This window comes from Onychostruthus taczanowskii, unplaced genomic scaffold (genome assembly GCF_017590055.1).
Source record: "Onychostruthus taczanowskii isolate IOZ18803 unplaced genomic scaffold, ASM1759005v1 scaffold187, whole genome shotgun sequence".
Taxonomy (NCBI): Eukaryota; Metazoa; Chordata; class Aves; order Passeriformes; family Passeridae; genus Onychostruthus; species Onychostruthus taczanowskii.
The window spans coordinates 234,131-255,875 of NW_024499095.1; the positions used below are offsets into that span (position 1 = coordinate 234,131).

Consider the following 21,745-nt stretch of genomic DNA (forward strand, 5'->3'; position numbering starts at 1 on the left):
TCAGCAGCTTTTGTGCCACACAGCAGCAGCTGGGGCAGGGCTGGGCTCCGCTGAGCCGGGCAGGGCACAGCTGGGGCCGGCGGGTGCAACCTCAAATCACAGAGTTATTTACTGGGTTCCTAGCAGGGATGGACAAACTGGGCAGGGAGGAGGTTCCCTGGGGCACTGGGGCTGGGACAGTGCAGAACAAGGAGGTTTGGGGCAGGGGTTTTTGGGGACGGGGGTGCAGGTGGCTCCCACACCTGGAAGCTGCAAACCCTGGGGAGCGGCTGCCCCGTGGCTCCAGCTTCGTGCTTGGGACACCTCTGGAACTGAGTGAGGTAAAGTGAGCCTTGGAGGGCAGCGGCAGCTCACCCCCCAGCTCTGCTCTGCTCCCTGTGCCTCTCACCACACCAGGACCCCACCTAGGTTTTACCTCTGAGGGTGGAGAAATCCCGAATCAGCAGAGCTCAGCACCAAACCCTGCCTGGTGGAAAACCCACAGCCAAGACTAGGGATGGGCTTGGAGCAGCCAAACGCCAGCACCTCTGCTGGAAACCCCGGGCACTGATGGGAGCAGCAGGGTCTCACGCCAGGGCAGGGGTTCTGGGAGAACAAACTGGGTCTGCCCCAGTCACTCCTGCTGTTCTTCCCTCCCTGCTTTAAGCCGTGCCTCAGTTTCCCTGCCTGAAAAAGTGGATTTGCTGTTATTTTTGTTAACAAAAATTGGTTGGTCCTTTTGCCTCATCCCGTGGTTCTGTAGGTCCTTTTGCATCCCCCAAAGGTCTGTGGTCCCCTGGGCATGAACCAGCAGAGGCTGCCCCAGGAAGCTGCTACATTCCAAGCAGAAAGGAAAAGGCATTTCCTGGGGAAGTGCTGCTGCCTCCAGACCCCCTCTCAGGGCCTCTTTGGAAGGGACTTGTGAAAAACACAAGCTCCTGGGGACACAGGAGATCCTGGGTGAATTTTGTGCCTTTGAATCCATGGAGCTCAGTCTGGACAGCTTCGTGCTTCCCAACACAATCATCTGTGCTGTGGGTCACCTGAACCACACGGACCCAGAGTTATTTACTGGGTTCCTAGCAGGGATGGACAAACTGGGCAGGGAGGAGGTTCCCTGGGGCACTGGGGCTGGGACAGTGCAGAACAAGGAGGTTTGGGGCAGGGGTTTTTGGGGACGGGGGTGCAGGTGGCTCCCACACCTGGAAGCTGCAAACCCTGGGGAGCGGCTGCCCCGTGGCTCCAGCTTCGTGCTTGGGACACCTCTGGAACTGAGTGAGGTAAAGTGAGCCTTGGAGGGCAGCGGCAGCTCACCCCCCAGCTCTGCTCTGCTCCCTGTGCCTCTCACCACACCAGGACCCCACCTAGGTTTTACCTCTGAGGGTGGAGAAATCCCGAATCAGCAGAGCTCAGCACCAAACCCTGCCTGGTGGAAAACCCACAGCCAAGACTAGGGATGGGCTTGGAGCAGCCAAACGCCAGCACCTCTGCTGGAAACCCCGGGCACTGATGGGAGCAGCAGGGGCTCACGCCAGGGCGGGGGTTCTGGGAGAACAAACTGGGTCTGCCCCAGTCACTCCTGCTGTTCTTCCCTCCCTGCTTTAAGCCGTGCCTCAGTTTCCCTGCCTGAAAAAGTGGATTTGCTGCTGTTTGTGTCAACAAAAAATCGGTTGGTTCTTTTGCCTCATCCCGTGGTTCTGTAGGTCCTTTTGCATCCCCCAAAGGTCTGTGGTCCCCTGGGCATGAACCAGCAGAGGCTGCCCCAGGAAGCTGCTACATTCCAAGCAGAAAGGAAAAGGCATTTCCTGGGGAAGTGCTGCTGCCTCCAGACCCCCTCTCAGGGCCTCTTTGGAAGGGACTTGTGAAAAACACAAGCTCCTGGGGACACAGGAGATCCTGGGTGAATTTTGTGCCTTTGAATCCATGGAGCTCAGTCTGGACAGCTTCATGCTTCCCAGCACAATCATCTGTGCTGTGGGTCACCTGAACCACACGGACCCCAAAGCTGCCCAGTCCCAGGGGAAGAGGCTGGGTTGGGAGCACAGCAGGAGCTTGGCTGGAGCACAGCTGGCTCAGCACCCACCTCCCTGGCCTGGGGCTGGCTTGTTCAGGGGGACACTGCACCCCCAGCCCCAAACTGGCTGGGCATCACTGCCCAGTCAGAACGTCCAGGCTGGACAGGGCTTGGAGCAGCCTGGGACAGTGGAAGGAGTCCCTGTCCATGGCAGAGGGATAGAAATGGATGAGCTTTAAGGTCCCTTCCAACCCAAACCAGTCTGGGATGCCATGATGCTAAGATATTAATGAAAGAATTTGAAACATTTTAAGGAATTCTATTAATTCTGAGGAAGATTTTATCTTGCTGTGTCCCTGGCTAGGAGCAGGACATGAGACAGCAAACATGCCCCTGTCCTGAAGGGGATCTACCCCTGCCATGAGCATTTCATGGCATTTCTGGAGAGCAGCCACTCTGCTTTGTGCCTCAGTTTCCCCAAGGGAGCCCTGCCTGTAGCCAGCACGGGGGGAGCAGGGGAGGAGGAGGACAAGGTGTGAAATTCCCTATCTTAGGGGAACAGAAAAGTTTTCAGCAGCAGCTGGCACCTTCCATACACCCTGCCCCCAATGTGCAGCAGGGCAGCAGAAGGGGGATGGAGAAGAGGGGCTGGATCTCAGGATGTGTCCCACCATCCCTTTGGGAATGTAGAGCTCCTGAGCCTGCCACGGGCTCTGCCCCACAGACAGAGGAGGGTCCTGAGCCCCTCGCTGACACAGGAGTCAGCAGCCCGTGCTGGGGACTCCAGAGCAGCCTTCCTGGTTCTGCTAAGAAAAATAAATAATCAATTTAAAAAGCTGTCTGTTTTCCCGTGGCTGCCCCTCTGGCTCAGCAGAAATGTTTTCTGCTGTGTCAGAGTCTGACTCAGCAGAAAGGGGACACTGCCCTGGGCCAGGGGCTTATCACTGCCCACAAGGCTCCTGTTTGTGCCACCCCAGTTATCACCCCTGAGCACGGCCAGGCTGGGGCCAGCACCGTGACTCAGCACCCTGAGCGTGTGCAAACTCATCCCACCAGTCTGTGATGGGAGAGCACATAAACATCCCATAAACTGCAGAGAAAGGGCTCCAGTCCTGGGCATGGGGGTGAGACCCCTCACCTTGACCCCAACTCTGACCCTGGTCCTGTCCCTGGTCCCGATCCTGATCCTGGTCCCGATCCTGATCCTGGTCCTGATCCTGATCCTGGTCCTGACACTGATCCTGGTCCTGGCACAGATCCTGGAACTGATCCTGACCCTGGAACTCATCCTGACCCTGGTCCTGATCCTGGCCCTGGTCCCAATCCTGACTCTGGTCCTGACACTGATCGTGGTCCTGATCCTGACCCTGATCCTGACTCTGGTCCCGATCCTGACCCTGGTCCTGACACTGATCCTGGTCCTGATCCTGACTCTGGTCCCGATCCTGACCCTGGTCCTGACACCCCTGAGCACGGCCAGGCTGGGGCCAGCACCGTGACTCAGCACCCTGAGCGTGTGCAAACTCATCCCACCGGTCTGTGATGGGAGAGCACATAAACATCCCATAAACTGCAGAGAAAGGGCTCCAGTCCTGGGCATGGGGGTGAGACCCCTCACCTTGACCCCAACTCTGACCCTGGTCCCGACCCTGGTCCCGATCCTGATCCTGGTCCTGACACTGATCCTGGTCCTGGCACAGATCCTGGAACTGATCCTGACCCTGGAACTCATCCTGACCCTGGTCCTGATCCTGGCCCTGGTCCCAATCCTGACTCTGGTCCTGACACTGATCGTGGTCCTGATCCTGACCCTGATCCTGACTCTGGTCCCGATCCTGACCCTGGTCCTGACACTGATCCTGGTCCTGATCCTGACTCTGGTCCCGATCCTGACCCTGGTCCTGACATTGATCCCGGTCCTGATCCTGATCCTGGTCCTGATCCTGACCCTGATCCTGACTCTGGTCCCGATCCTGACCCGGCTCTCAGAGCCCCCTTTCTGCCTGGGTGTGTGAAGAGGAGCCTCAAAGAGCAGCATGCCCTGGGCTGGGTGTAACGGGGTCTGTGGGACGTGCCCTGAGCCCACCCCAGCTCAGCTGCTGTTTGGGGCTCCCTGGTTCTGCGCAGTGCTGGTGCAGGGCAGAGCTGAGCAGAATGAGTGATGGAGCTCAGGCCAGTCCCTGACTCACTCACAGGTCTGGGACCCCAGAGGTGCTGGGATGAGCCCCATGGTCTCTGCTGGGGCAGTGGGAGAGGCTCTGCCAAGGGCTACCCCAAGGACCAGGTCCAGTGCTTCACCTGCCTCTGCAGGGTGATTTCCCCAGGTTCCACCCCATTTTCAGAGCCCCTTTTGCTACTTGAATAAGAGCCTGGTGGCAGGCTGGGGTCAGGTGTGGAGTCAGGGCAGGTCTGCCCTCCCCAAACCAGCCCCAACACAGGAACAGCTCTATCCATTGCCAGCTTTAAGGCTGGAAAGGCAGAACTAGACCCATAAAACATGTTCTTTCCCAGGTGGTGCCATGCCATGAGCAGGAGGAGAAAAGGCCTTGCCTGACCTGGAGCCACCCTCACACACAGGAAACCTTTAGTTAGCACGTGCCCCAGGACTGTGAGGTCCAGGACAGCTCTCATGGTTCCCAGACAACGCTGGGATTTTTTTGGAGGTCTGTGATGGAGGGAACTTTCTGCAAAGCAGCGAGAGGCAGAGCCAGCTCGGCCTGGGGCAGGTGCAGTGCTGGGAGCACTGTGAGACCACTCGGAGCTCACCTGGCCTGCCACAAAGGGGGCTGGAGCTGCTGAGGGACAGCAAGACCCCCACCCTGAGGGCTCTGGGGCTACCTGGCTGAGGGGTACCTGCTCTGCAGCCTCTGCTGCCAGCACAGCACAACCCAGCATGGTTCAGGTGCTTTTCCTGCAGCAGGGCTTGGCTCAGCCTGTCCATGGAGCCCGGGGCTCCCCCAGGGGCCACGGGAGCTCTGGGGAGGGGGAGAGCAGCCCCACGGCTACAGGAGCAGAGGGAAGGGTCCTGAGGAGAGTCCTGTCCCATTCTCCTAGTCCCTGTGAATCCTGCCTGGGGGCACTGGGCAGGGATGGAGGAGACCCTGAACCCCTGTCCTGGGACAGCTCACAGCTGCCCTGAGAGGAAAACAGGATGGGAAAACTCAATGTACCCCATGGACAGGAGAGGAGAAAGCTCCAGGGAGAGCTCAGAGCCCCTGGCAGGGCCTGAAGGGGCTCCAGGAGAGCTGCAGAGGGACTGGGGACAAGGGCTGCAGGGACAGGAGCCAGGGAATGGCTGCCAGTGCCAGAGGGCAGGGCTGGATGGGATCTGGGCAATGAGGAATTGTTCCCTGGCAGGGTGGGCAGGGGCTGGGATGGAATTCCCAGAGCAGCTGGGGCTGCCCCTGGATCCCTGGCAGTGCCCAAGGCCAGGCTGGACACTGGGGCTGGAGCAGCCTGGCACAGGGGAAGGTGTCCCTGCCATGGCAGGGTGGCACTGGGTGGGCTCTGAGGGCCCTCCAGCCCAAAGCATTGCATGGTTCCATAGCAGAACTGCACCTGGTGGGATGCTGTGCTGTGGGAGATCTGTCCATCGGTCTGTCCAGCCCCTGTGCTGACCCTGCCGGTTCCAAACAGCCGGAGCCGCCTGGGCCGGGCTTATCTGGGACTGCAGCCCGGGGCTATCGGGGCCGGCCCCGGGGAGCGGCTGCGGGCTGCCCGGGCCGATACCGGGAGCGGGGCCCGGCCCGGGCGGGGGTCCCGGCTGATAGCCCGGGTGAGCCGGCATGGGCCAGCAGCCGAGCCGGGCCAGGACAGCTCCAGGCTGGGCACGGGGCTGGGAAACCTGTCTGCCTCCCTCGGCCCTCCCTTCCCTGCCCAGCCACCGTGTCCCTCCCTAGTGTCCCCTCAGTGTCCCCTCAGTGTTCCTTGCTCAGTGTCCTCTCAGTGTCCCCTCAGTTTCCCCTCAGTGTCCTCTCAGTGTCCCCTCAGTTTCCCCTCAGTGTCCTCTCAGTGTCCCCTCAGTTTCCCCTCAGTGTCCTCTCAGTGTCCCCTCAGTTTCCCCTCAGTGTCCTCTCAGTGTCCCCTCAGTTTCCCCTCAGTGTCCTCTCAGTGTCCCCTCAGTTTCCCCTCAGTGTCCTCTCAGTGTCCCCTCAGTTTCCCCTCAGTGTCCTCTCAGTGTCCCCTCAGTTTCCCCTCAGTGTCCTCTCAGTGTCCCCTCAGTTTCCCCTCAGTGTCCTCTCAGTGTCCCCTCAGTTTCCCCTCAGTGTCCTCTCAGTGTCCCCTCAGTTTCCCCTCAGTGTCCTCTCAGTGTCCCCTCAGTTTCCCCTCAGTGTCCTCTCAGTGTCCCCTCAGTTTCCCCTCAGTGTCCTCTCAGTGTCCCCTCAGTTTCCCCTCAGTGTCCTCTCAGTGTCCCCTCAGTTTCCCCTCAGTGTCCTCTCAGTGTCCCCTCAGTTTCCCCTCAGTGTCCTCTCAGTGTCCCCTCAGTTTCCCCTCAGTGTCCTCTCAGTGTCCCCTCAGTTTCCCCTCAGTGTCCTCTCAGTGTCCCCTCAGTTTCCCCTCAGTGTCCTCTCAGTGTCCCCTCAGTTTCCCCTCAGTGTCCTCTCAGTGTCCCCTCAGTTTCCCCTCAGTGTCCTCTCAGTGTCCCCTCAGTTTCCCCTCAGTGTCCTCTCAGTGTCCCCTCAGTTTCCCCTCAGTGTCCTCTCAGTGTCCCCTCAGTTTCCCCTCAGTGTCCTCTCAGTGTCCCCTCAGTTTCCCCTCAGTGTCCTCTCAGTGTCCCCTCAGTTTCCCCTCAGTGTCCTCTCAGTGTCCCCTCAGTTTCCCCTCAGTGTCCTCTCAGTGTCCCCTCAGTTTCCCCTCAGTGTCCTCTCAGTGTCCCCTCAGTTTCCCCTCAGTGTCCTCTCAGTGTCCCCTCAGTTTCCCCTCAGTGTCCTCTCAGTGTCCCCTCAGTTTCCCCTCAGTGTCCTCTCAGTGTCCCCTCAGTTTCCCCTCAGTGTCCTCTCAGTGTCCCCTCAGTTTCCCCTCAGTGTCCTCTCAGTGTCCCCTCAGTTTCCCCTCAGTGTCCTCTCAGTGTCCCCTCAGTTTCCCCTCAGTGTCCTCTCAGTGTCCCCTCAGTTTCCCCTCAGTGTCCTCTCAGTGTCCCCTCAGTTTCCCCTCAGTGTCCTCTCAGTGTCCCCTCAGTTTCCCCTCAGTGTCCTCTCAGTGTCCCCTCAGTTTCCCCTCAGTGTCCTCTCAGTGTCCCCTCAGTTTCCCCTCAGTGTCCCTCCCTCAGTGTCCCCTCAGTGTCCCCTCAGTGTTCCTTGCTCAGTGTCCTCTCAGTGTCCCCTCAGTTTCCCCTCAGTGTCCCTCCCTCAGTGTCCCCTCAGTTTCCCCTCAGTGTCCCTCCCTCAGTGTCCCCTCAGTTTCCCCTCAGTGTCCCCTCAGTTTCCCCTCAGTGTCCCCTCAGTGTCCCCTGCAGCCCGGGTCCCTCCTGTGCTGAGATGGAGCCCAGCCAGGGCTGGGGCAGAGCAAACCCTCCAGGAAACCTCTGCCCTCAGCGAGCCCGTCCTGCAGGAGCCTGTCTGCAATGACAATCCTGCTTTTGGCCCTTTCTGGGTGCTTCTGCCCGAGTTCTGGTGCTGAGGGATAACTCAGGAGCAGATTCACTAAAATTTAGCTTTGTCCCAGACATCCTGGCCCTTAGGCCTCACCTCATGCCCCTCACCCTGTCACCACTCACTGGGGCAGCTCTGGAGCCCGTGGCACTGGGGTGGCTCCAGTGCCACATCCTGGTGGGTCCCTTTGCAGGGACACAGGGACAGGGATGGGCAAACAGGGTCCAGCAGTTTCTTGGGCATTTCTGCGGCACCCTCCCCAGCAGTGTCACCCAGGACCCACATTGCAGACCCAGGAGATTTCCTATAAAATTAAAGCAATGCTGTGAAAAGCTCCAAGTCAGTTAAAATATGTTTGTATGAGAAGTGAGGCACATGTTGGGATTTCTGGGGTGGTCCTGTGCAGGGCCAGAAGCTGGACACAATGATCCTTGTAGGTCCTTTTCAGCAGGAATTTGCCCATGGAAAGGGTGCTCAGGCCTTGGCAGGGGCTGCCCAGGGAGCTTTGCAGTGCCCATCCCTGCAGGTGTCCCCTGGGGGTGGCACTGAGTGCTCTGGGCTGGGGACAAGGGGGCACTGGGCACAGCTGGCACTGCCTGGGCTGGGAGGGCTCTGCCAGCCCCAGGGATTTGGGGATTCTGTCCCTTTCAGCTCAGGATATTCCACGTTTCCATGATTACATGGCATGAAGGTGAAGCTGGAGCAGTCACAGCAAGGGGTGCTCCACAACTCTTAGAGTCAGACCTAAAAGATACCAAGGGTTAAATCTGGATCCTGAAATGAGAGAGCTTTCTTAGGGGCAGAGAGGAATTAATTTACCCTCCACTGCATTTCCCCTGGTTGTTACAGCAGAGAAACAAACAGGAATGTCTTTGTGCTGAGAGCAGAGTCCCTCAGTGGGGACAGAACTACAATTCCAGCCTGCCTGGGGTCTCCACTGTGGAGCCCCCACACCTCTGCTGCCTGTGGGGTCTTCCAGTATCCCTCTCCCTTCTAAGGAAAAAACCTGCAGGTGTCCCCTGGGGGTGGCACTGAGTGCTCTGGGCTGGGGACAAGGTGGCACTGGGCACAGCTGGCACTGCCTGGGCTGGGAGGGCTCTGCCAGCCCCAGGGATTTGGGGATTCTGTCCCTTTCAACTCAGGATATTCCATGTTTCCATGATTACATGGTATGAAGGTGAAACTGGAGCAAGGGGTGCTCCACAACTCTTAGAGTCAGACCTAAAAGATACCAAGGGTTAAATCTGGATCCTGAAATGAGAGAGCTTTCTTAGGGGCAGAGAGGAATTAATTTACCCTCCACTGCATTTCCCCTGGTTGTTACAGCAGAGAAACAAACAGGAATGTCTTTGTGCTGAGAGCAGAGTCCCTCAGTGGGGACAGAACTACAATTCCAGCCTGCCTGGGGTCTCCACTGTGGAGCCCCCACACCTCTGCTGCCTGTGGGGTCTTCCAGTATCCCTCTCCCTTCTAAGGAAAAAACTGCATTTCCAGAAATTCTTTTCCACCACGTTCAGGCAACAACCAGTCCCAGCCAGGGGGAGTTGTACAAATTGTTGTGATTCAGACACACTCGTTCTGCATTTCCCTGGATTCATCACTGACCCCATCCTGCATGTGCTTAGAGCAGATGTTCTGCCCCTTTCACTAAAGTCTGGGAGCATCTGGCTTTGCTCTGCTGCTCTGGGCACCATGTGCCAGCCCTGCCCACCCTGCCAGGGAACAATTCCTCATTGCCCAGATCCCATCCAGCCCTGCCCTCTGGCACTGGCAGCCATTCCCTGGCTCCTGTCCCTGCAGGCCTTGTCCCCAGTCCCTCTCCAGTTTTCCAGGGGTTCCTGTTATCCCCTGCTGCCCCGAGCTCCATTCTGAAGGCACCCCTTGCTGGGTGCCTGCAGCAGCAGCGTGGTGGGAAATCACCTGTGCCCTCCAAGCCATCCCAGACTGGCCACAGCCAAATGGGCCAGTGGGCCCTGTGGGGCAGCACGGGCTGCAGCTGAGGTGGAAATTTGCAGAGTGGCTGCAAAAGGCCATTGCCGTGACAGACAGTCCCCAGGCACAGGGACAAGACCCTAATCCGATTAAGAGGCTGATTCACCTGCTGTTATTCCTCCGCTATTGTGCCCATCTGAAGGGATTTAGAGGTTAAAGAGCTGCTGTGGGGATAAAACCAACCATTAGAGGGATCAGTACAGGAGAACAGCATGGAGTGGGCCCGTATGAATGGAAATTACTTCTGCCTCTCTTCCTCCTGTTTCCTTTGCCTTCCTCCTTCCCCCTTCCCTGCCCCTCCTTCCCTCTTTATGGCCATCATTACCCATCCATGAAAAGTCATCTTGCTCCCACACCAGTAAAAGCAGACCCTGATGGGTCACAGAGTGGTTCCAGGCCAGGAGGCTTCTCACCACAAGCCATGTCTCTGCCTGTTTTCAACAGGCTCCAGAAACCCAGCATTTATTAACCACATTTTAAAAATAATATTAATGCTGCAGGTAACACTCCCCTCCAGCCTCTGTGTTTGATGTGGTCCTGCCTGTCCCAGGCTCACCCTCCTGCTGCCCCTCCCTGAGCGTTTCCCTGCTGCTGGTTCAGATGTAGCAGGAAAGCATCACTATCTTCCCTCTTTTAAAGCTCGGCCTTGCAGAGCTGAAAATGAATCTCCTATCACAGACGAGGCGAGTGCATTGCTAAGAACAGCCCCAGATGCAGCCTGGGTTTTAATTTCAGTGCCAGGGAATTCAGGCTGCAGAGAGGTAATAAATGCAGAGGCCACTGAGGCCATTCATTGTCATCCCCAGCTGGGCGAGCAGCTGCTGGCTTGGGATGGGAATGCCTGCCTGGGAATTCAGGGCTGCACTATTCCATCACACTCCTTGTAGCTCTGAAGGGTGAATTTGGGCAACTTCTGGAGTCCCCAGATCTGTTGAGAGGCACGGGTGTGTCGTGTGCCTGCTGTGCAGGTGAGCAGCCCAGGCAGCACCGATACCTTTATCTGCCCCACACAGCCCCGCTGCCCGGGCTATCAGAGCCTGCCTGGGGCTGCTGAGAGCGCCTCTCCCACGGCCCAGAAGTGGAAAAAATTAATAAAGTCTCATAGAACCCTGTGGTGAGGAGCTACAGTGTGACTGCAGATGTGAATGGCCCAAGGGGATCACAGTGATGGGCTCGAGCCACTGTGTCTCCAGTGAGATCACACAGTGCCAGACTGCTGCAGCTTGGGAGGGACCTTAAACCTCACCAGTGCCACCCTGCCCTGGCAGGGACACCTTCCCCTGTGCCAGGCTGCTCCAGCCCCAGTGTCCAGCCTTTGGGAGGGACCTTAAACCTCACCAGGGCCACCCTGCCCTGGCAGGGACACCTTCCCCTGTGCCAGGCTGCTCCAGCCCCAGTGTCCAGCCTGGCCTTGGGCACTGACAGGGATCCAGGGGCAGCCCCAGCTGCTCTGGGAATTCCATCCCAGCCCCTGCCCACCCTGCCAGGGAACAATTCCTCATTGCCCAGATCCCATCCAGCCCTGCCCTCTGGCACTGGCAGCCATTCCCTGGATCCTGACACTGCAAAAGGGAGAGGGACTGAGATAAAATCCAGGTCTCCAAGGGATTTTTCCAAGTTCACAGGACAATGCACCATGCCATGAATGGGATGTACCAAAACCACAACAGCCATGGCACGAGGTTCGCCTAGTGTGAGGATGAGGCAGAGGATGAGGCAAAGGATGAGTAAAGTGCTTCAAGGGAAGAAGAAATCACAGGTTCAAACAGAAAAGCAGACAGAGAATTCCAGAATCCTAGAATGGTTTGGGTTGGGAGGGGTTTTAAGGATCAACCAGTGCCACCCCATGGCAGGGACACCTTCCCCTGTGCCAGGCTGCTCCAGCCCCAGTGTCCAGCCTGGCCTTGGGCACTGCCAGGGATCCAGGGGCAGCCCCAGCTGCTCTGGGCACCCTGTACCAGGGCCTGCCCACCCTGCCAGGGAACAATTCCTCATTGCCCAGATCCCATCCAGCCCTGCCCTCTGGCACTGGCAGCCATTCCCTTGGTCCTATTTCTGCCTCCCCATGTAAGAAGTCCCTCTCCAGCATTCCCAGATCAATGGACCAGTATGTCTGTAATTGGAGGATTTCTGATGTCTGGATGAGACTTCTCAACCATCCCACAGGTAGACCCAAAGCCACAGATTCAAAGAATGCTGGAATGGTTTGGGTTGGATAATCACCCAGTTCCAGCTCCCTGCGCTGGGCAGGGACACATTCTACCAGAGCAGGTTGCTCCACGCCCCATTCAGCCTGACCTGGAACAATTCCATGTCTGTGGTTGTGTCTGGATGCCTGACAGTTCAAGCATCCTGGCTTTGCCTTTCTGAGCACAGGGGCACAGCTTCACTGGAGGCCTGGAAACCAGGAAAACACCTGTGCAGGTGTCAGCCAGAGTCAGACAAAAGCCTGTAGGCAGAGCCTGACCTGGTGGAAATGGATGCTGCTGGTGGGCTGTGACAGGGCAGGGTCCTGCTGTGCTTGTGCAAGGAGAGACCTCTGAAGGGCTCACACTGGACGCACGTGGGCAGAGCAAAGGAGCCTGTTCACAGCTGCAGCCCACCCTGGCATCCCACACAGGTATTCCTGGAAACCTGGAGCTGAGGAGGTGACCTCTGCTTCACCAACACCATCCCTGCAAGTGTCCAAGGCCAGGCTGGAGAGGGCTTGCAGTGACCTGGGATAGGGGAAGGTGCCCTGTCCATGGCAGGGGGTAGAACAAGAAGAGCTTTAAAGTCCTTTCCAACCCAGACAATTCCATGAATCTAAAGTACCTCTCTGAGGGGTCTGTGCCTGTTCAGGGATGGGTGGAATGTCCACGCCTGTGGTGAACAGGCAGCCAGGGCTGAAGGAGAGAGAGATAAGAGGGTTTTGTGTCCTGGCCTGGCCTGTTAAGGGACTCACAGGGATTTCCTCGAAGACCACACCTCACTGCAGAGTGACCACTGCATGGGGACCCCCGGCAGGGACCCCCGCCCGTGCCAGCCAATGGCCCCGCTGCAGGGGCCGGCCAGGGGCTGGCCCAGGGCATAAAACCCGGCCCAGGCTCTGGGCTCAGCTCAGCTCTGTGAACTCCTGCAGCCACCATGGTGCACTGGTCAGCCGAGGAGAAGCAGCTCATCAGCAGCCTCTGGGCCAAGGTCAACGTGGAGGAATGCGGCGCCGAGGCCCTGGCCAGGTGGGTGCAGCTCCAGAAGGGCCCTGCAGTGCAGGGAGCCACTGGGTCAGGCAGCTTCACCTGCCTGTGTCTCTCCCCAGGCTGCTGATCGTCTACCCCTGGACCCAGAGGTTCTTCTCTGACTTCGGGAACCTGTCCAGCCCCACGGCCATCATCGGCAACCCCAAGGTGCGTGCCCATGGCAAGAAGGTGCTGACCTCCTTCGGGGAAGCCGTCAAGAACCTGGACAACCTCAAGGGCACCTACTCCAAGCTGTCCGAGCTGCACTGCGACAAGCTGCACGTGGACCCCGAGAACTTCAGGGTGAGCTGTCCTTGGAGCTTTACCCTCTGCTCCTCCTTCCTCAGAGCATCTCAGTGCCTTGGGGGTTTCCAACAGGCATCAGTAACTTGTATTTTACTTACCAAACAGGACATGGCTGACTGGAGTGGGAACTGGGGGACAGGGGAAGGTTGGGAATTCAATAGTGCAGGGTAATACTAGGCTCTGGGCTGCAAGGACAAATTTGGTGACAAACATAGGGGGATTCTCTAAAAGTCTGGGGGCTTGTGCAGGCATGGCTGGAGAAAAGGAGCAGGATGTTGGCCTCTGCTTCAGCCTCTGTTTAAACCTGGCTCTGGGGATGCAGAAGGTGGACCTCACACTGACCCTCAGCTGAAGTAGGTGTGGGGTTTCACAGCAGAAAAAGGAAAGGCAGAAAAATGTCTAGTGGCTGGAAAATGTGAGAGGAGGCAGAGATGGAGCAGGTGGGCACTCATGCCCACGGCCAGCACAGGGCTCTTGTCCTGCAGCTGGCAGAGCTTCCCTGGGCCACGGCCCCCACACCCACTGGGGAGCTGGGGTCCCTGGTCCTGGGCTGCTGTGCAGGGCCAGGGGGTGACCAGCACTCTGCTGACCTCATTTCTCTCTTGCCTTCCCCTGTGCAGCTCCTGGGTGACATCCTGGTCATCGTCCTGGCTGCCCACTTCGGCAAGGACTTCACCCCTGCCTGCCAGGCCACGTGGCAGAAGCTGGTCGGGCTGGTGGCCCACGCCCTGGCCCGCAAGTACCACTGAGGCCTCGGGAGGCACCTGTGTCTGTAAAGGGCAATAAAAAACACATTTTTCTGGAATTCTTTGTGTTCCGTGTCTCTGTGGCTGCCCCCTGCGCCTCTCCTCCTGGGATAATTGCAAGAATATAAATTCATAGAGATTCACCGATTACGCAGAAATTTACCCCTCCATAGTTTGCTACTGATGTATTAAGTTGATCGAAAGCATTTTCTGCATCAGTGATGGGGCAGGACTGGTGCATCTTGGTCAGAGTTTGGTATCTGAAATGTGTAAGATCCCAAGAGCAGGGGATGAGGGCAGCTCTCGCACAGGATGGGTTAGAGTCCTTTTTTACTCATTTTGGCTTAATGAAGCACATCTTTTCACTGGAACTGAAAGATGTAAGCATCTCAGTTTCAGCAATGTTTTGCCAGGAACAGCCTAAAAAGCAGCAAGGAGAGACATGTTGTTGTCTCAGAACGATAAAACTCTTGTTTTGCATGATTTAGGAATAAATATTCTGCCTTTCTCCTGAGAGAACAGGGATGTGCACTTCACCCCTCTATCCTGCACAGCCAGGCAGGCAAGGTCCAGCTCTGCCAGCAGCAACAAAGGGCTGGGAGAAAAGTATTAGGGAAAAAAGCCCAAAATCTGAATCCAGCTTCCCTGCAGCATGGCTTCTCCTTTCAGCAGCAAAGGGCATTTCAGCAGGATGGCAGGAGGTGAGACCATCCCCACGTCCTGTTCCAGCTCAGAGCTGTGGAACTTTCCAGCACACAATGCTGGATGGTGGGTGCAGCCAGCAGCACCCGGGGGTGCCCAGGGCTGGGTCAGCACCCAGTGCAGTGGCTGGGGACCTCAGCAGGGACTTTCCGTCTCAATGAATTATCTCACTGTGGTCATTCTGCTCTCCTCTCCTCTGGACACGTCCCAGTGGTGCTGTGGGGCATGTCCTGCTCTCTGACCAGCGCCTGGACAGTCCTGTTGTCCAGGGCTAGGGACAGTGACAAGGGTGTGGGGCCTGTGTCACAGAGCCAGCGTCACTCTCCCAGTGACAGCTGTCCCTCTCTGGTGTGACAAAGTCACAGCTACCACCAGCCTCCTGAGCCAGAAATAGGTCAGGAGAGTACAGGAGAGCCCTGGATGCAGGGTGCCCCTGGATCCCTGGCAGTGCCCAAGGCCAGGCTGGACACTGGGGCTGGAGCAGCCTGGCACAGGGGAAGGTGTCCCTGCCCTGGCAGGGTGGCACTGGGTGGGATTTGGGGTCCCTCCAAGACAAACCTTCTGGGATTTTAAAATAGGGACAAAGACACCCCCAGGACCTGCTGGCTTAAGACACAAGGCCCTGCAGTCTCTGGAGGAGCATGGAGCTGGCCTGGCTCCAGAGCAGAGCCTGGGCACAGATGCCACTGCTGCTGATAAGGGCTCTGTAAAGCTTGGCGGGGACACTGCTGCAATCAGGGACCAAGGAACTCTGCTTGGGGCAGGAGGGCCTCACTGCAGCTGCCTTTGGTCCTCGGTGGCATGGTTTGTCTCTAAAGGGAAGGTTCTTGTCCATGGAAGGGGGCAAGTGTGTGGCCAAGACCTGCTCCAGTAGAAGGCTCCCTGCCTGTGGCAGAGGGGGTGGAATGAGATATCCTGAAGATCCCTTCCAGCCTTAACCATTCCATGATCCTGTGATTCCAGGAGTTCAGGGATCTTCCATCCACACCAAAGGGAACAGCCCTGGAAGGATGCTGGAAGGAAGGGTCCTGAGTATAGTGAAATCTATCCCAGGTGGAGAGCAGGGCCTGCTTTTCTGTCTGGGAAGCAGCTGGGAATAAGCTGCCAGGTGCTGCTGGGTTTGCACCGGGGGAAGGAGCTCTCCCTTTGACTCTGCAGACTCAAGAAGAGCCACAGAAATGGCCCCTGCTCAGCACATTGAGATGAACATTTCCCCTCCCAGCCTGTGTCCCAGAGAGCTCCCTGAGCAGGCAGTCCCTGAGCTCCTAATCTCCCAGCCAGGCTGCTGCCCCCAAGGCAGCAAGCAGGGGATTTTCAAGCATACTGAGAATTAAGTCTTTCTTATAAAATTGAAAGGAGCACCAGGGTGAGCCCAAGGCTGGGACTCTCTGGGCTGTGCTCGCCTTTGGTTTTTGCCTGGTCTCTGCAGGACTGCTCAGAGCTGGGGCAGTGCTGACCAGGCTCACCCTGCCATCCTTGCAGGCACCTGGGGGCTGGGTCTGCTCACTGGGAGAGGTGACACAGCCCCTCACTGGAGAGGTGACACAGCCCCTCACTGGAGGGGTGACACAGCCCCTCACTGGAGAGGTGACACAGCCCCTCACTGGAGAGGTGACACAGCCCCTCACTGGAGAGGTGACACAGCCCCTCACAGTGCCTCACTGGCGAGGTGACACAGTCCCTCACTGCCTCACTGGAGAGGTGACACAGCCCCTCACTGGAGAGGTGACACAGCCCCTCACAGCCCCTCACTGGAGAGGTGACACAGTCCCTCACTGCCTCACTGGAGAGGTGACACAGCCCCTCACTGGAGAGGTGACACAGCCCCTCACAGCCCCTCACTGGAGAGGTGACACAGTCCCTCACTGCCTCACTGGAGTGCTGTGAACTGCCCAGAGAGCGGAGGGCATGGTGGGGAGGGGCGTGGGGGCAGCACGGCTGACAGCTTCTGCTCGCTCCCCACAGCTCCTGGGTGACATCCTCATCGTCGTCCTGGCCGCCCACTTTGGCAAGGAGTTCACCCCCGCCTGCCAGGCTGCCTGGCAGAAGATGGTCCGTGTGGTGGCCCACGCCCTGGCCCACGAGTACCAGTGAGCCCCTGGGAGCCCTCCTGCCTGGAGACACTCCTGGGGAATCTCCTCGGGTTCTGCTGGGCTCTAGCCACCCAATAAACACCAGTTGCTCCAGCCTCCAGGAGATGTCTGGCTCTTTGTGGGAACGGGGAGGGAGGGACAGGGGCTCACAAACATGGGATAACGTGAGCCACGATCCCCTTCAGGCAAGTGAAACATGTCTAAGATGGAGATCCCAGGGGCGTGTTCAGGACAAAACTCAAATAAACACCACAAAATACAAACAGGAACACTCTGGAACTTTTTGGGGACATCAGGTGACATTGCTTGGTTTAATGTTTGAAGACTTTCACAGAGTGAGCGGAGTAGAACAAAAATGTGAAGTGGGAGAAGTGACAGAGAAATTGGGGTCATGGCTTGTAACTTCCTGCACGTGAGGTTTTGTTGGCTTGGGGTTTTTTAAAACCCCAAGATTCTTAGATTAGCAAAGGCAGAAGGTAACAGACACAACTCTCAAGACTTGGTTGGATGGGACTTGGAAAAATCTTGGGACAGTGGAAGATGTCCCTGCCCCCCTGTGGCAGGGGAGGGACTGGATGAGATTTCGGGTCCCTTCCAGTACAACCCAGTCTGGGGTTCTGTGATTCCATGAACACCAGTGCTGCTTGCAGAGGGAACAGTGCCACCCCCAGCCTGGCCAGGGTCCTTTGGCCAAGCCCCTGCTGCAGTGAGCAGGGACAAATACAAACACTTTGCTCCAAGGTCATGCAGACCCCAGCAGGGCATTCCCATGCCCCATGAGCTCCATCCCTGTCCCCTCCCACCTTCAGCTGGGCACAGGAGCAGAAGAACAGAGACCCAGCTGCCTCTCCCAGTTCTCATGACACCACTGATCCTCTGGCTGCTGAACCCCTGGATCAGGCACTATCACCCTGCACATCTGTGCAGATGTTTTTTCTTCCTGGAAAGGCTGCCCAGGGAGCTTTGCAGTGCCCATCCCTGCAGGTGTCCCCTGGGGGTGGCACTGAGTGCTCTGGGCTGGGGACAAGGTGGCCATGGGGCACAGCTGGCACTGCCTGGGCTGGGAGGGCTGTGCCAGCCCCAGGAATTTGGGGATTCCGTGGGATCCCAGTAATCCCAGTGTTTTCACCTCTCCACATGCCCTGTGAGTCAGCAGGGAGCTGGTTTGCCCTGGGTTATAACATCTCCTTTCCAGCCCTGCCTGACCTCTGCCAAGAGGTTCTTTGAGACAGGAGCTCCCTCTTGGCTGTGAAGCCTTGCCATGGTTTTAGCAGTGTCATCCTGAAGTTAATCAAACTCCTAAAGAGCTGACGGGAAAGCAAAGGGAGAGCCCAAAGCCTAACAGGTCCTGCAGGAAGAGGAGGACCTGGTGCATTCAGAGGGAGACCCCAGGAGCCCCAGGTCTGTGTCTCCTGCCTCCTTGGCACACCCAAGGGGCACCAGGGCTGGCAGCTTCCCCGGGGAGTGCTGCAGGACGTGCACGGAGCCGTGCTGGGGCTCTGCGTGGAGATAACGGCCCCTTCAGCAGGGCTGGAAATCAGGGACGGGGAGGGCGGCTGGCCAGCCAAGCCCGGTGCTGGGTCTGGGCACCTTGCCCCGGGCCCCACCCTGCTGCTGGGTCCCTCCCCCGGGTGCCAGGACCGTGGGGGCCCCCGGGGCGCAGCCAATGAAGGGGTGCAGCGGGGAGAGGAGGGGCCCCGCGCAGGGGATAAAAGCGGGGCCGGGCAGCGGCTCCCCAGCGTGCGATCCTTCGGGAGCAAGAGCCCAGAGTTCCTCCGTGCGACACGCAGCCCTCCTGCCAACACCATGGTGCAGTGGACAGCTGAGGAGAAGCAGCTCATCAGCGGCCTCTGGGGCAAGGTCAACGTCGCCGAGTGTGGTGGCGAGGCCCTGGCCAGGTAGGTGCAGCTCCAGAAGGGCCCTGCACCTGCAGAGGGAAACACCCCAGCCACAGGAGTGCTGATGTGACTCTGTCTGTGTCTCTCCCCAGGCTGCTGATCGTCTACCCCTGGACCCAGAGGTTCTTCGCCTCCTTTGGGAACCTGTCCAGCCCCACCGCCGTCCTTGGCAACCCCAAGGTGCAAGCCCATGGCAAGAAGGTGCTGACCTCCTTCGGGGAAGCCGTCAAGAACCTGGACAGCATCAAGAACACCTTTTCCCAGCTGTCCGAGCTGCACTGCGACAAGCTGCACGTGGACCCCGAGAACTTCAGGGTGAGTCCTGCCCTGACCTGCCCTCCCCAGTGCAGGCTGTCCCCGCAGCCTGATCCCCACCAGGAGAGGGATTTCCCCAGCCAGGGCAGTGCGGGAGGAAGCGGGGCTGGGGCTGGCTGGGGGGGAGATGCAGAGGGACAGGGAGGGAAGGGAAGCAGTGCAGCCTGGTGGGGAGGCACCGCATGGGCTGAGAGGTGACAGGGGCTGTGGGCAGGGGGCAGGGGAGGGGAGGATGTGGCTCCAGTGAGGAAATGGAGGGGGAGAACAAAGTGAGAGCAGTTGTTGAGCAGAAACTCAACCAAGAGGTTTGAGCCAAGGGGGAAGAGAAGGAGCAAGAGCAAAGTTTGGCACAGAGGAGAACAGAGAGATGAGTGAGGAGCAGGAGATGGCGGCTGGATGCCAGAAGTAAAAGAGGACCTGCAGAGAGAAAACTTTGGCTGAGAGTGTCTCAGTGGGGAATTTACCCCACCATTTGTCCCTAGGCTGGGGCTGGGGCTGGCAGAAATGCCCCTGTGCCAACATGAGCTCCTTGTTTGTGCTCTGTGGGTCCAAGCGCCATCTCCTGCTGTGCTGGGAGCTCAGCTGGGTCTTCTGCTTGAGAGAAACTCCAAAACAAAACCAGAAGGGACAAAGAAAAATTTACTCCAAAAATCTCTGGAGAATTTTTGGTTACTCTTCCCATACAGTAGCAGAACCTGAACCTTTAGAGCAAGAGCAGAGACCAAGTTGAAGGCGCATCTTAGAAAGGACCCGGGGGAGGTTTTTAACACTGCAGATTCCCAGAGGCTTCCCTTCACATGCAATGTGAGTGCATGTGTGGGGCACTGCTAACCCGAGGCTGCTCTTGTCCCCACAGCTCCTGGGTGACATCCTGGTCGTCGTCCTGGCCGCCCACTTCGGCAAGGACTTCACTCCCGACTGCCAGGCCGCCTGGCAGAAGCTGGTGCGTGTGGTTGCCCACGCCCTGGCCCGCAAGTACCACTGAGGAGCCGCAGGAGCGCCTGGCAGCGCCCGCGCCCGCTGCCGCGGAGCCAACCGCTTCTAACAGCCAAATAAAGCTCATCCTGTGAACTCTGCCGCGTCCGTGTGTCCCTGAGGGCGTGCGGGGCTTGGGGGCACAGCTGGCAGCTCCAGCGGGGCCGCAGAAAATACCCCTGCCTTTGTTCTGGGTGCTTTCGGTGGGGCTGGCACCGGGGGCTTTGCACCGAGAGCTACTCAGAATTTTACCGTCAAACCTGCATGTCTCTCCTAGGCGAGGGAAATTGAGAGGATTCATACTTTTCGGGGGGGGGAAGATAAACAAATTGAAGACTTTAATCTACCCTGGCTCATCCCTGGCATAAAACCTACCCAAAATCAGCTGAGTCACACAGGCCCAGCAGCCAGCTGGGTGGGGGCAGGTTTTAGATAAACATTTTGCTATCAAGGCCGGAGCAGACTTTGTTTATTCACATCCCTCCCACCCTGCGCCGCCCACTCTGCAATTGGGGGGGCCTGATTCTGCCAGGAGCAGAGACTTAATTTCCTGGATGGGAGTTTTGGGTGGGTTTGGGTGTCTGCAGAGCAGGACTCTTTGGGTAGGGTTTGTTCTTGGCATGGGAAGCACATCTGAACAGAGCATGACGAGGCAAAAGCGACGCTTGGCTGAAAGGATGTGCCACTTCTAGGGGAAAATATTGGGCTATTCAGACCAGGATTTCTGGCAGCCAGGTTGCACTGTGCTCTGCCTCACCCACATCCCTGGGCACTCACTCTCTGGCCCTGACCCACAGGAAGGTGTTAGAAGCCCTCTGTGATCCATAAATGCCCTTTCTCAGTCACGACACCCAAAGAAAGAGGCATTTTGTTCCTGCTGGCAAGGTACACACTGAGAGGGAGAGAAGATGATTCACAGTCAGTCCCAAAGGGTTTTTCTGCCCGCAGGGAGACTGGGCAGGCACAGATATTTCATGACTTTTCATAGGCTTCATGAGAGGTATGAGAAGTTTCCCATGAAGGTGAGTGTTCATGGGCTTCAGGCAGAAAGGAGTGAACTGTGTGAATGAGGAGATCTCCTCCTGCCAGCAGTGTGTCTGGGGGTGGGAAGGACAACAGAGCTGCAGAGGGACTGGGGACAAGGGAGGGACAGGAGCCAGGGAATGGCTGCCAGTGCCAGAGGGCAGGGCTGGGTGGGATCTGGGCAATGAGGAATTGTTCCCTGGCAGGGTGGGCAGGGGCTGGGATGGAATTCCCAGAGCAGCTGGGGCTGCCCCTGGATCCCTGGCAGTGCCCAAGGCCAGGCTGGACACTGGGGCTGGAGCAGCCTGGCACAGGGGAAGGTGTCCCTGCCAGGGCAGGGTGGCACTGGGTGGGCTGTGAGGGCCCTCCAGCCCAGCCCATTCTATCATTCCATGATCCCACAACCCGAGCAGACCCCCAAGGCTCTGGCATTCCCTGCACCTGCACAGCAGGATGGGAACAGCCCTCAGTGCTGCTGCCTTGTGCCTTCCCTCCCACCTGCATTCCCCCCTGCTCCGAGTGCCCCAGCACACAAATCCTGGGGGGTGTCCTCTGCCCATGCTGCTTTTCCTGCTCCCACTCCCTGATGTCAGAACACCCCTGTGGCTGCCAGCACCCCCTGGGTGGTGCCCAGTGCAGCACTGGCAGCACCCAGGTCCTGGAGGGGCTGATAAGGGGGTGCAGGAGGGTGGGCACTGGTGGTAGCCTGGCAGCCTTTTCCCTGCATATTCCCTCTTCCTGCCCCTGCCAGGCTGAGCTCGCCTTCATTTGCCATGGTGGTCCAGCCCCCAGCTGTGGGGACTGGATTTTCTGGAGAAAAGGCAAATGTAAGCAAATCTAATGAAGATCATTCCTGTTCCACTAAAAAAAGAGTCTACAATTAGTGGGGGGGG

The 21,745-nt window shown here is 58.0% G+C and overlaps 4 protein-coding genes across 13 annotated transcripts in view; 3 read left to right on the forward strand and 1 right to left on the reverse strand.

Moving 5' to 3' along the window:
- Nucleotides 1–5,914, reverse strand: part of LOC121334242 (folate receptor gamma-like) — a 21,625-nt gene extending 15,711 nt beyond the window's left edge. For 4 of the 5 annotated variants that reach the window (XM_041401203.1, XM_041401199.1, XM_041401198.1 and 1 more), the window contains exon 1: nucleotides 416–974. The gene's annotated coding sequence lies outside the window, so the exon portion shown is untranslated. Of the gene's footprint in view, nucleotides 1–415; nucleotides 975–5,551 lie in introns of those variants that run through there. The other variant, XM_041401197.1, reaches the window with a different exon arrangement.
- Nucleotides 24–13,858, forward strand: LOC121334247 (hemoglobin subunit epsilon). 5 transcript variants are annotated; one of them, XM_041401208.1, is made up of 4 exons: nucleotides 24–320; nucleotides 12,698–12,794; nucleotides 12,875–13,097; nucleotides 13,721–13,858. In XM_041401208.1, exons 2-4 carry the CDS (start codon nucleotides 12,703–12,705, stop codon nucleotides 13,847–13,849), a joined length of 444 nt encoding a protein of 147 aa, XP_041257142.1. In that variant the 5' UTR covers nucleotides 24–320; nucleotides 12,698–12,702; the 3' UTR covers nucleotides 13,850–13,858. The 5 variants fall into 5 exon arrangements, with proteins under 5 accessions (XP_041257142.1, XP_041257141.1, XP_041257146.1 ...); XM_041401207.1 differs by lacking the exon at nucleotides 24–320 and adding an exon at nucleotides 1,086–1,259; XM_041401212.1 differs by lacking the exon at nucleotides 24–320 and adding an exon at nucleotides 3,107–3,117.
- A 4,511-nt stretch (nucleotides 13,859–18,369) lies between these two features.
- Nucleotides 18,370–19,925, forward strand: LOC121334246 (hemoglobin subunit beta). Its single transcript, XM_041401206.1, has 3 exons — nucleotides 18,370–18,539; nucleotides 18,632–18,854; nucleotides 19,711–19,925. Exons 1-3 carry the CDS (start codon nucleotides 18,448–18,450, stop codon nucleotides 19,837–19,839), a joined length of 444 nt encoding a protein of 147 aa, XP_041257140.1. The 5' UTR covers nucleotides 18,370–18,447; the 3' UTR covers nucleotides 19,840–19,925.
- Nucleotides 19,926–20,429: 504 nt separating this feature from the next.
- Nucleotides 20,430–21,745, forward strand: part of LOC121334243 (hemoglobin subunit epsilon-like) — a 5,013-nt gene continuing 3,697 nt past the window's right edge. Inside the window, exon 1 of one of the 2 annotated variants that reach the window (XM_041401205.1) lies at nucleotides 20,430–20,829. In XM_041401205.1, coding sequence (XP_041257139.1) covers nucleotides 20,823–20,829 — 7 coding nt within the window. In that variant the 5' untranslated portion in view covers nucleotides 20,430–20,822. Of the gene's footprint in view, nucleotides 20,830–21,122; nucleotides 21,680–21,745 lie in introns of those variants that run through there. The other variant, XM_041401204.1, reaches the window with a different exon arrangement.

What these genes read in the sequence shown, in the direction of transcription:
- LOC121334247 (XM_041401208.1), top strand. Translation starts at nt 12,703, where the DNA reads ATGGTGCACTGGTCAGCCGAGGAGAAGCAGCTCATCAGCAGCCTCTGG. An exon ending in GGCGCCGAGGCCCTGGCCAG is followed by an intron (nt 12,795 to 12,874) that starts GTGGGTGCAGCT and finishes GTCTCTCCCCAG; the next exon opens with GCTGCTGATCGTCTACCCCT. An exon ending in TGGACCCCGAGAACTTCAGG is followed by an intron (nt 13,098 to 13,720) that starts GTGAGCTGTCCT and finishes TCCCCTGTGCAG; the next exon opens with CTCCTGGGTGACATCCTGGT.
- LOC121334246 (XM_041401206.1), top strand. Translation starts at nt 18,448, where the DNA reads ATGGTGCAGTGGACAGCTGAGGAGAAGCAGCTCATCAGCGGCCTCTGG. An exon ending in GGTGGCGAGGCCCTGGCCAG is followed by an intron (nt 18,540 to 18,631) that starts GTAGGTGCAGCT and finishes GTCTCTCCCCAG; the next exon opens with GCTGCTGATCGTCTACCCCT. An exon ending in TGGACCCCGAGAACTTCAGG is followed by an intron (nt 18,855 to 19,710) that starts GTGAGTCCTGCC and finishes TTGTCCCCACAG; the next exon opens with CTCCTGGGTGACATCCTGGT.